This window comes from Hemicordylus capensis, chromosome 14, assembly GCF_027244095.1.
Source record: "Hemicordylus capensis ecotype Gifberg chromosome 14, rHemCap1.1.pri, whole genome shotgun sequence".
NCBI lineage: Eukaryota > Metazoa > Chordata > Lepidosauria > Squamata > Cordylidae > Hemicordylus > Hemicordylus capensis.
In genome coordinates, this window is record NC_069670.1 from 3,170,244 (window position 1) to 3,181,959 (window position 11,716).

An 11,716-nucleotide genomic window follows, 5' to 3' on the forward strand; every position below is an offset into this window, starting at 1 on the left:
CAAGGCAACGAGGAAACAGAAGGTCATCCCATCCAACCCAGAGGTTTTCCTTGCCCTCTTCCTGTGCTTTTAACATGGCTACTAGTCTGGTGGCTATAGGCCACTGCCAGCCTCAGAGGCAAGATGCCTCTGAGTCCCAGTTGCAGGGGAGTAACAGCAGAAGAGAGGGCAGGCCCTCAACTCCTACCTGTGGCTTCCAGCGGCATCTGGTGGGCCACTGTGTGAAACAGGATGCTGCCAGTCTGTGAAGGCGATACTGAGCTAGATAGACCAATGGTCTGACTCAGTATATGGCAGCTTCCTAGGTCCCTATGACTAGGCGGGCCTTGGGCCTGATCCAGCAGGGCTGTTCTTATGTTCTACAGTAGGAAATTCCAGCCATACGGCTTGTCAGCACTGCAGATGGTAAGACATCCAGTCCTGCGAGTTCAAGCTATGGGCAGCATCCCATAAGACTAAGTCTTACTGAAATGACTGGGACTTCATCGTGACTCATCATGGATCACCGGAGGGCTATAGGCCACCTCCAGCCTCAGAGGCAGGATGCCTCGAACTAGCAGGAGAGTAAACAGGAGGAGAGAGGGGAGGGGAGCTGGTCTTGTGGCCGCAAGCAAGAGAAACATGGCAAGGAGTGGGAAGAAGATGGGGACCCCCACAGCCGTCTCCTCCGGACCCGTTTCCAAGGAAGGAGGGCCAAGTGCGGGGGGGGGGTGGGCGATGCCGCTGGGTGTCGCTGGGAAACGGCAGCCCCAGCCGGCTCCCAGGGCCTAGTACGGTAGCTGCACTGCCAGGCAGCAGGCAAGGCCGAGCTAGTCTAGCAACGGTCCCCATGGCAACGCAAACAGCCGGCCTGCCAGCCTGCCTGCCTGGAAGGAGCCGGCAAGATGGTCGACATCGGTTCAGGGCTGGAGCATCTGGACATCGCTGCCCTCAACCCAGAGCAGACGATGAAGCTCCTGCATTTCAAGGTGGGTCTGGAAAAGACTTCTAAAAATCCCCTTTGACTGCCCCCCCCCGCCCACCATTTTTAGCCTTTGGTTGGCAACTATGCCCCAGTGCATGCTGGGAGTTTGGTTCGCCCCCTGCAAGCGGCTAGCCCAGTTTGGGGCAAAGGGAACGGGGACAGTGGCTGCTCCAAATCTCTTATTTTATATATTTATTGCATCGGCTTGTGTTCAAAAATGGTTTATGCGGCTGCCCTGAGACTCCTCCTGCAGAAGGGTGGTTTTTACCTGGCCAAAAAGGAGTATGTTTTAGTTAGATAAGTCCTCTCTCTTGTTCAGCAAAGTGTGCTTCAAGCCATGCACAAGTTGAAAAGCAAAGTCAAAAAAAATATTTTTTTAAAGAAAGGGGGGAAATGAGACACTCTTCTTTGGAGGGACGTTGTGGTGCGACCGTCTTTTACACAGTCGTTTAAAACAACAACAAAAAAGATGCTGCATTCTTGTTCCTTAGCACAGGTCAGTAAGAGTCTATGCAAAGGTTCAAACCAAAGCCAGATTTTTGTGTGTTGTTTATTTAAGAGAGAGAAAGGAAAAGCCACCACATACTGCAGTGCAAGGAGACCAAATGATTCAGAAGACTGCCCAAGACTGACTCTCTTGGAGGGATGACATTTTGTGACCTCCTTTTGAGGAGTGATTTCTTTATACCGTATACAGCTTTGCTGACACAAAAAGTGAAACAGAATGTGTTGCCGCTGCCCACTTCTGGGCCAGAAGATGGTTATTGCAATACGAATATTAAAATTAAAAAAAATCCTTTCAGAATAAAGTCAAGGCCAAGCCTCATCTTATGGTGTTATGGCTTTTGGTGTAATCTCTTTTTCCCTATTTATATATAGTCGTTCCAGATGGAGCATGACTGTGTTTTGCTGGATAAAGGTTCAATTTGGGGGAACGTCTGCAGGCATTCTTCTGGGAGCCTTTCTGGAACGGAGGGCTGTGGGTGGGGTTTTTTGCCATTTGTGAATGCATGTGTCCAAAAGAAATAAAAACAAAAAATCTACCTGCAAATTCTAGGCATGGAAACACACAAGAGACAACATTATTTTTAACTAGCATTTCTTACCCCTCACCATTTTGTACAAGGAGCTCAGGACAGCGTGTATTGTTTTCCCTCTACACTTCACAACAACCTTGTGAGGTGGGCTAGCCTGGAAGATAGCAGCCTTTACAATTCCTTCCCTCTACCTCTTCCCCATTTCCAAATGTGCTCCCTCATGCTGATTTTTTAAAAACTGTAAGCCCCTGGGGGGCAGTGACCTGTTCACTTGTACTTTGTAAAACACCAAATGTGTTGATGGCACTATATTAAGAATATACATGAAAGTTGGTTCCCCCCCCCCGCTGCTGTTTTCATGCATCTTGCTAAGAAAAGCAGCAACTGCAATGGGTGAGCACCACTTTAAACTGATGTAAAGTGTGTATATTTATAAAGGATGTGGACATTTATTCTGGCCTCTCCCCCATCCCCACCCTCTCTCATGTAATACTGATATTATGTGATTGGTCATCAGTGAAATCACAAAGGAATAGTGTTTGTTCATTCGTTCATTCTCTCTCTCTCTCTCTCTCTCACACACACACACACACTCAATTCACTACCGCAAAGTAGCATAATGCCTGTGAGATTATATGGCTTTTTAAAAAGACTGACAAATTCACAGAGAAGGAGAGGGCTATCAACAGCTATTTACAACCACAGCCAAAATGGAACCTCACTGTTGGGAGGCAGTCTACCTCTGAAGACCAAGTGCTCAGGGCAAACAACAGAGGAAGGCCACAACCTTCAAGCCCTGTGTATGGCTTTCCCAGAGGCACCTGGCTGGAAACAAGAACCTTGAACTAGATACGCCTTTGGTTTGATTCAATATGACAATTCTTGGGAGACTTCCTTCCTAACCACACTGCACAACCCCCTTCCTATCTCAAGACCTTGGGTGATAGTTCTCCGCCCATTTCAACCAAACCAAACCTTTCACTTCCTTCCTTCCAATCACTGCACTGTTCATCAACATTCTATTGCTGACATCTTCCCCCCAAGTGGTTCAAAAGTGTCTCTGAACATTCCATGATGTCACAGTAGCTCAGCCAATTGCTAAGGAGCATGGCCTTCAAGCCACAGACCTTAGCCCAAAACATTGCTGGGGACATCAAGAGTCTACAAGCTTTTGGACACCACATGAGTGATCCGTACATTTCTGTCTGAAGACCCAGTCTCCTTCGCCTCTTCTTTATCCATGCCTTTTTATTTCCAGATAAACACCAAGATTGCCAATGAGAAATACCTCCGTTCCCACAAAGAGGTGGAGCTGCTGCTGTCAGGATTTCTCAGGTAGGTTTCTCACCCTCAGAGTGGGGAAAAAAAAATCAAATTCAGCAGAACTAGTTTCTTGAGGCAGGGCAGTACGCTTTAGGGTTGGCCAGTAAACGCTAATGCACTTTGAGCACGGCTTGCCAAGGTTAGAGAGATAAAGACATGAGCAGGATGTTACATATCAGCAAGGAAAAGCACAAGGAGAACAGTGCGCACAAAAATATTGCACCCAATTCAATTCAACGTGTGGGATCTCCTTCGGCAAAACGTCTTCCACCAACACTGCTTGACCACCAAAACCCAATGTTACTTTACGGCACAGTGGCAAAAACAGAAATGTAGACTTAAATGTTTCAAAATGAGGCAGGGGGCGGGGAGCACATTGTGATGTTCAAATGGGCCCACTCAACAATTCAATTACTCAATGGCAGGCCGGTCAGTTTCACGGGCATTGGAGGCATGTTTGTACCCTCTCCTCCTTTTGCTCTACAGAAGCAGGGGTAGACAGCTTCTACACATGGAGGTTCCATTTAATGACCAAGACCAGTAGCGAGAGAGCTCCCCTACTCCTGTAGGAAGGTGTCTAATCCCCGCTCAAAGCCATCTAACCAAGCAGCCATTGCTGTATTTGGGGGCTGCATCACTTTTGGCTGAGGTGGGTGGGAGGGAAATCACATTTTAAAAATAAATAAATGCTCCCCTAAATTACACATAGCCACTGAATGGCGCAGCGGGGAAATGACTTGCCTAGCAAGCCAGAGGTTGCCGGTTTGAATCCCCGCTGGGATGTTTCCCAGACTATGGGGAACTCCTATATTGGGCAGCAGCGATATAGGAAGATGCTGAAAGGCATCATCTCATACTGTGCGGGAGGAGGCAATGGGCAACCCCTCCTGTATTCTACCAAAGGCAACCACAGGGCTCTGTGGGCGCCAGGAGTCGACACCGACTCGATGGCACATCTTTAAATAACACACATACGCCTGCATGTGGAAAACAGACAAGGGAAGAAGATTCGAGATCCACAGTTCTCCCGACGTGCTCGCTCTCTATTTTTTTAATTTTACACGGTGGAGAATCTGAAATGATGATGACCTCCCTTGGAAGCACAGCGACGTAATGCAGTCCAGGCCAGACTCCACCATGCAAACCTTGCTGAATGTGGCCGCATTTCTTAATCCCCAGAAAGGCCTAAGGTGGCAGCAGAGGTTTGGGCTAAAGGCTGCCAGCGGCCTACGACTGAAACCCTCCCTTGGATTTCCAAGGTGCCTCTCCCAAAGTGGCACTTAATCCTTGGCAAACTTTCCGCCCATCGTCCACCCCACTTGGAGGTTTTGTTTCCCAGCTCGGTGCTAATTGCTTTATCGATCAGCCAGCAGAGGCCCCGCGTGATTCAGAAGAGGGCTTTTTAATTGTTATAAATATTTCCTCCGCTCAGATGTTCCTGTTGTCGTTTCTAATATAAAACTCCCCTCCGCCAGAGGTGAATGCAGATGTAAATTAAACGGTCCTCCTCGCTTGCTAATTGGCTTATCGATTCCCAATAGGGACGGAGTAATTTACCAATTTGTCTTACGTACCTTTGACAAGGACCCACAAAATCAACAGTGAGAAAAAGCAACTGCTTAAAAAGACCTCTCTTTTCCCGAGTCTATTTTCTCCCCTTCTCCCTTTGTTGTTTCCAGGGAAGTCTTGCTGAAGAGGCCGGAAGATATCCGAGAGTTTGCTGCAGGTAAGAGTTTATACTAACCTTGTAAACTGGGAGGTTTTCGCTCCGTTTCTTTGAGCCCCCCCCCCGCCCAGTTGCTATGGTACAGTCCTCACACGGCCAACCTCCATGCAAGTGTATGTAGTATCCAGGCCTAGAAGTTACTACAACTACTATTAATATTTCTGTTTTTCAATAGAAGTTCTCAAAGGGGCTTACACAGAAAAGTCCGGCCAATTAAGATAACTGAAGATACTACTTTTTACACCGAAATATGCTGTAAATAACTTTTTTTTAAAATGCAAAATGACTTCTGCCCAGTCAATTACAGGCCTCACCAACTAGCAATTAATTAAGACGTCTCCAAAGGGCTCACTGTCTAAAAAGAAAAATAAGGTAGTCCCCACAACAGTCACTGGAGGGATGCTGCAATAGGAACATCGGAAGCTGCCATATACTGAGTCAGGCCACTGGTCTATCTAGCTCAGTATTGTCTTCACAGACTGGCAGTGGCTTCTCCAAGGTTGCAGGCAGGAGTCTCTCCCAGCCTGAAATTTTACACAGGCCCTAGGGAGGCATGGGGCTGTGTGGGGCAGGCCAAGGACCTGAACACCAACCACCGAGAGAAGGGCCCAAAGGACAGGGAGCTGAAGGGATGGAGACTCCAGAGGCAAGGAGGCTGCCTCTGTAAGAGACCTGGGCTCTCCGGAGAACTGGTCTCTCATATGAAAAATAGAAGCCAATCTGGAGCAAAAGTGTGGCTAAAGTTGAACCCTGAAACAGGCTTTTGCATGTCTGGAGTGGGCGATGAACTTATCTATTTTATTACATTTCCATCCTGCCCAAAACTTGCGTCTCTTATGAAGCGGCTTCCCACAGAGTCAGGCCCTTGGCCCGGCTCGTTCAGTCCTGCCTGCATGGACTAGTAGCAGCGCTTCCGCATAATTTCAGGTGGAGAAGAGTCTTTCTCCCCAGCTCGATCTGGAGGGGGCTGGACCCGGGACGGCCTGCATCCAGAACAGGTGCTCCGACACACTGCGATGCCTGAAATGGTATTAAAGGAAAGCAGGAAAGAGAGGAAACCTGGCCGCATGAGCCTTTCCATCTCACGGTGGAAACGCAGCTCGCAATGCATTCAGCCGGGATTTGCAGAGGGGCCCTCAAAAGGACTCGGGAACCCCTCTTGTAAGAACCGAGAATGAGGAGGCGCTCGGGGCGGCGGCGGGGACCTCACACACACACCTCTGGAATATTTCAACGCGGCTTCCTTTCTGGCAAGCGGAGCGGCGGCTGGGAGCGGCCGGTGTGTCTGGTACCCTTTGCTGTCAGATCGATGACAGAGAGAACGCACAGTACGGATGGCGCTCTTCAATCACAGTGAGGGACACGGAGGCCTCTCGCTGTCCTCCCCTCCTCCCCACCATGCGGCTTTGGTATCGAAGGACCATACGAGGCCGTCCTGACGGTCGGAGAGGCTTCCTCTGACCCACTGGGGCTCTCCAAGGGGCTCTCTCCAGCCCCGCGGCTTGAGAATTTAAACTGGGAGGTGCCAGGGATTGAATCTGGGGTGGGCGTGAGAAGCACAGGCCCCACCACTCAGCCACAGGCCACCCCCCTAGTAAGCGGTCTCGGATCGGGGCCACGGCTCAGTGGTAGAGCCCAGTGCTTTGCAGGCAGAAGGTCTCGGGTTCAATCCCCAGCAGCATCGCGAGGTAGGGCTGGGAGAGACTCCTGGGGCAGGGCTGCAGAAATCCACTAGTCTACTAGTCTGTGACGAGTGAAAATTTTATTTACCTTTTTTTTTAAAAAAAATTTTATATCCCGCTTTTCCTCCAAGGAGCCCAGAGCGGTGTACTACATACTTAAGTTTCTCCTCACAACAACCCTGTGAAGTAGGTCAGGCTGATAGAGAAGCGACTGGCCCAGAGTCACCCAGCAAGTCTCATGGCTGAATGGGGATTGGAACCCGGGTCTCCCTGGTTCTAGTCCGGCACTCTAACCAGTACACCATGAGGAGCAGTGTACCAACATTGCTTGAGTGAAATATTTTGTCTGGCTGATAAACTGAGCCAACGTTTCTTCACCCGTCATGGAGAGTTGCTGCCAGTCAGTGTAGGTAATACTGAGCTAGATAGAGCAAGGATCTAACTCAGGAGAAGGCAGCTTTTACATTCAAAGTTAAACTCCCCCGCCTAAAAACGATGTATTTAAGCAATGCATACCTGAGCAAGACCATTGGTTTATCTGGCCCAATCTTGCCTACACTGAACGGCAGCAGCTTTATGTCCTGATCTTGCTTTAAAAAAAAAAAAAAAAAAAAAAAAGGAAATTGACTCCAGGGCACTTTGTGAGGAAAAGCAACACATCCCGGCCCTTTCCTTCAATATCCCTCCTTCCAAGATCCCATACAAGGAGCGTGTCTGCCCTTGTAGTTCTGGGGAAGTGGAGTGAATTGTCAGTTTTATCAAGCTTTGCGGGAGAGAGAGATACAAGTCCTTTTTTAACAGCATACCCCAGTTGTTCTGAGCAGTTCTATTTGGAGTTACTTTTAACAGGCCATTGGGATGTTATAACGTGGTGAAGTTTTGTTTTAACAAGACTAAGATAAGAAATGTTGGGAAGCGAGATATGGGGTTGGATTGAATGAAATTCTAGATTATTATAATGTATGGAGCCCTCTGTTTTATGTAATGGATGAACTCGGGCGTTACGGCTCGGTTTTATGTTTGAACAGTTTATTACTTATTTGACCAGGTTCGCTTTTATGTAAAGTTTTTGTACTTTGTGTTTTGCTGGCCGAATGACCGTAACAATACAGATTTGATCTGAATATCCCTCCCTCCTGTCATTTCAGACTATTTCACCAACCCAGAACTTCCCACGCAAGTGAAGCGAGAGCTGATGGCGAAAATAAACCAGGCTGTGTAGACACACGCCCAGACTCGGGATACGGGTGGCGTGTGCAAGCCTGGCCATGGTGTGCCTGGGTCTTCGGGATGCCCCTTCTCGAGATGACCTCTCCACTGCCCAGGACCTCTCCTGGACCGAGATCGCGCCTCCGCCGTGATCTTCACCATTCCGCCCCTGCGTGTCTTCCAACCCCTTCCCCCATCCAAAGCTTCCAATAAATTTGGCTACCTGGCCCAAGCAAGACTGAGCCTCCCTCTTTCGTGGCCATAAAATCTGCACCAGGATGGAGGCGCCAGGACGTGGCGGAGGAGGCCTTTTAAAACACCGCTCTCTTAGGGGAGCTACCAGCCTTAAAAGGTGGCTCTTAAAAGAACCTACGAGCAATCCCTGCAGGATGGGACCCAAGGCTGCTCTAGTCCAGTCCAACACCCGCCTTCCAAGAGGAGCTGGCCGGGTGCTTTCAGGAAGCCCACAGGCAGGGTATGGCACCAACCCTCTCCCCTCCATGGTTCCCAAGCACCTGGTGTTCAGAAATAGACTGCCCCTGAAAATGGGGGCTCGGCTTAGCTCTCTTAGCTCCCACAGCCATTCACACCCCTCCCCTCCTCTGCAGGTTTGCCCGACGCCTTTTAAAGCTAGTCAAAAGCCAACAGCCGCCACCACATCTTATTGCAGCGCTCTCAAAGATACGATGTGCATTAGGTGAAAGACAACTTTGGGGCTGCCTTTTCCGGCACCGTTTCTCATCCTGCACAGAAATGTATACAGCATCCCAAATGCGGCTGCGCCACAGATGCGAAGAAAGGGCATTACGATGCCATCAGTTTCGTTTCCAATCCCTTGAAAATCCCGAGGGATTAAGAGACTGCCACCTTTGTCATGCCCAGAGTGCATGGATCCTAAGGCAGGGGTGGCCAGCCTGAGGCTCTCTGGGTGGCAAAGGACTACAGCTCCCATCACCCCCTGCCAAAATTGTGACAGGGGGATGATGGGAGTCGTAGTCCAACAACAGCTTGACCACAGGTGGGCAACCCCTTATCTCGGAGCTTCCAGGAAACCTGCTTTCCTGATCCCGAGCCACCCCATCCCAATTACTGTGGGGTATGCTTCATCAAGAGAGAGGAGAGCTGGTCTGGTGGCAGCAAGCATGACTTGTCCCCATAGCTAAGCAGGGTCTGCCCTGGTTGCATCTGAATGGGAGACTTGATGTGTGAGAACTGTAAGAGATTCCCCTCAGGGGATGGAGCCACTCTGGGAAGAGCATCTAGGTTCTTCCAAGTCCCCTCCCTGGCAGCATCTCCAAGATAGGGGCTGAGAGAGATTCCTGCCTGCAACCTTGGAGAAGCCGCTGCCAGTCTGGGTAGAGACAATACTGAGCTAGATAAACCAATGGTCTGACTCAGTGTACAGCAGCTTCCTATGTTCCTAACCAAGTGAGTGATGTTTTAGTCTCAATGGCTATGAAGGGTGCAACTCTCACCTCAGGGAGCCCTCCCTCCTCACTAACCTCTGGGCTTCAGTACAGTCAGGTGGCCTTGCCCCCTTTGAGGGCCAGTCCCCACCTAACAGAATCAGCGACCACACCCCAATGGGAACATGGGGACTGACTCCAAGGAATGGGGGGGGGCAATGTGAGGATTTAGGAAGCTGCTGTCAGCCAAGTCAGACCACTGGTCCATCTGGCTTAGTATTGCCCACACTGACTGGCAGCAGCTGTCCAAGGCTTCAGGCAGGAGTATTTCCCAGTTGTCCCAGGAGATGCTGCCAGGGCTTGAAGCTGAGACGTTCTGCAGACAACGGGTGGGCTCTGCCACGGAGCGCCGGCCCCTCCTTGGGGAAAACTGTCTGCAAGAGACTGAACTGGCCCGACACGGCTAAGCAGCTCCGAGAGGCTGGTGCAGGACCAGAGTGAGGGGATGCGGTCATAAATCAAGCAGAGGTGTGGCTCTCTGCTGCCACCTGGTGGACTTCGACAGGAGAGGGTCGCAGAGCTTCGGCTGGTGGTAGGAGCAGGATCGAGCCCTTTCTCTCTACGAGGTTTTGCAAAACTTAAGGAGGCAGATGGAGGGGAGAAAGGGAGGCCTATCTGCCAACTGAGAGTGGCGAATCCCGTCTGAGATGGTGCGCTCCAGTCCATCTACCTCCAGTTACAACCGCTTCAAATACCGTCCCTGCTGGACCAACTTTAAGCTGCAACTGAGAAGCAGAGATAGCCAAACCCTGGCTTCTGCTAGCCAACCTCCATCCCGAGTCGTGACCAGTGTTCCCTCCCACAGGGATTCCCAGATGCTGTTGACTACAACTCCCATGACCTCCAGCCAAAGGCCATTGCTGCTGGGGATACTGGGAGTTATAGTCAACATCTGGGAATCCCTGTTCGCGGGAACAGTGGCCGTTACAGTGTGGGCCAAGGAGCAGGAAGAACTCTGTTCACGCGTCTGCACTCCGCTGTAAAGCTCACCCTGGGCTGGTCAGTCGCTTTCGCTGCCCAACGACCTACCTTGGAGTGGGTGCAGGGATAAAAACTGGATGGGGTGGTGGGAAGAACCTTGCCCACTATCCTGAGCTTCTTGAATAATAAAATAATAACAATAATATATACTTTCTTGCTTAGCTGCCCCATAACTAATTGTCCTGTGAGCCAATTCTCCTCGAAGGAAGGAAGGCCTGGATAAAATGACTGATTAATAATGCTACATGGGGAAAACTAGGGTCAGAGAGATTGGTGTTGGGAGAGGAACGCAATGAGGAATGATTCCTGCCAGAGAAGACAGAGGCAGCACTCACCCCAGGGATCTTCCCTATTTCCCAAGAGGGGGCCACGCTGAGAAAAAGACCTTCCACATGAGAGCCATTCCCACTGCGATGACCTCCACCCAGGACCCTGCTTTCCCCAGTGCGAGACAGAGGCCTCTGAAGGTCCCAGGTTCCCTCCCTGGCAGCATCTCCAAGATAGGGCTGAGAGAGACTCCTGCCTGCAACCTGGGAGAAGCCGCTGCCAGTCTGTGAAGACAATACTGAGCTAGATGGACCAATGGTCTGACTCCGTATATGGCAGCTGCCTATGTGCCTATGTTCTTCGCTTAAGAACTCTAGGTGGGCAAACATGGCCCTCCTGCTGCTGTTGAACTACAACTCCCATCGTCCCCGTGACTACTGGAAGGAGAGCTGGTCTTATGGTAGCAAGCACAAATTGTCCCCTTAGCTAAACAGGGTCCACCCGGTTTTGCATGTGAATGGGAGACATGTGAGCGCTGTTAAAATATTCCCATTAGAGGCTGGGACCACTCGGGGAAGAGCATCCTCATGCTTGCACGGAGGAGGTTCCAAGTTCCCTCCCTGGCAGCATCTCCAAGACAGGGCTGAGAGAGAGACTCCTGCCTGCAACCTCGGAGGAGCCGCTGCCAGTCTGTGTAGACAACACTGAGCTAGACAGACCAAGGGTCTGACTCAGTATGTAGCAGCTTCCTGTGTTCCTAACTTTGTTCCAAGTTTGCCCACCCCAGCTCCAGGAGGAAAGCGTTGGCGAGGAGGACGGCTCCCAGCACTCTGCGCATGCCTTTCAAGATGGCACGGGGGCTCTAGAGGGCTCCGTTTTCCCTTAAAGGAGCCCACCCTGGTGGGGGCCAAAGCACAGGACTGTACAATGAGAAGGGTGGCCTCCGCATGGTCCGGGGGGGCCGTGCAGAGTCCCCCACTTTGGCCGAAGTGTCACACTGGCTCAACCCAACCATTAGCCAAGGAGGTGAAGAGGGCGGCCGCTGGCCCGCAGGCCGGAGA

The 11,716-nt window shown here is 50.6% G+C and overlaps 1 protein-coding gene across 2 annotated transcripts; it reads left to right on the forward strand.

Annotated features, from left to right (window-relative positions):
• The first annotated feature begins 433 nt into the window (after positions 1-433).
• On the forward strand, positions 434-8,173 carry RIIAD1 (regulatory subunit of type II PKA R-subunit domain containing 1). 2 transcript variants are annotated; one of them, XM_053277363.1, is made up of 4 exons: positions 434-968; positions 3,260-3,336; positions 5,004-5,050; positions 7,881-8,173. In XM_053277363.1, the coding sequence occupies exons 1-4, from the start codon at positions 885-887 to the stop codon at positions 7,952-7,954; spliced, it is 282 nt and encodes a 93-aa protein (XP_053133338.1). In that variant the 5' UTR covers positions 434-884; the 3' UTR covers positions 7,955-8,173. The 2 variants fall into 2 exon arrangements, with proteins under 2 accessions (XP_053133338.1, XP_053133339.1); XM_053277364.1 differs by lacking the exon at positions 434-968 and adding an exon at positions 1,088-1,460.
• The last annotated feature ends 3,543 nt before the right edge of the window (positions 8,174-11,716 follow it).

Bases quoted from the DNA above. Each gene is read 5' to 3' on its own strand.
- RIIAD1 (XM_053277363.1), top strand. From the start codon at position 885: ATGGTCGACATCGGTTCAGGGCTGGAGCATCTGGACATCGCTGCCCTC. The intron at 969-3,259 runs GTGGGTCTGGAA...TTTTATTTCCAG, and splicing joins TGAAGCTCCTGCATTTCAAG to ATAAACACCAAGATTGCCAA. The intron at 5,051-7,880 runs GTAAGAGTTTAT...CTGTCATTTCAG, and splicing joins TATCCGAGAGTTTGCTGCAG to ACTATTTCACCAACCCAGAA.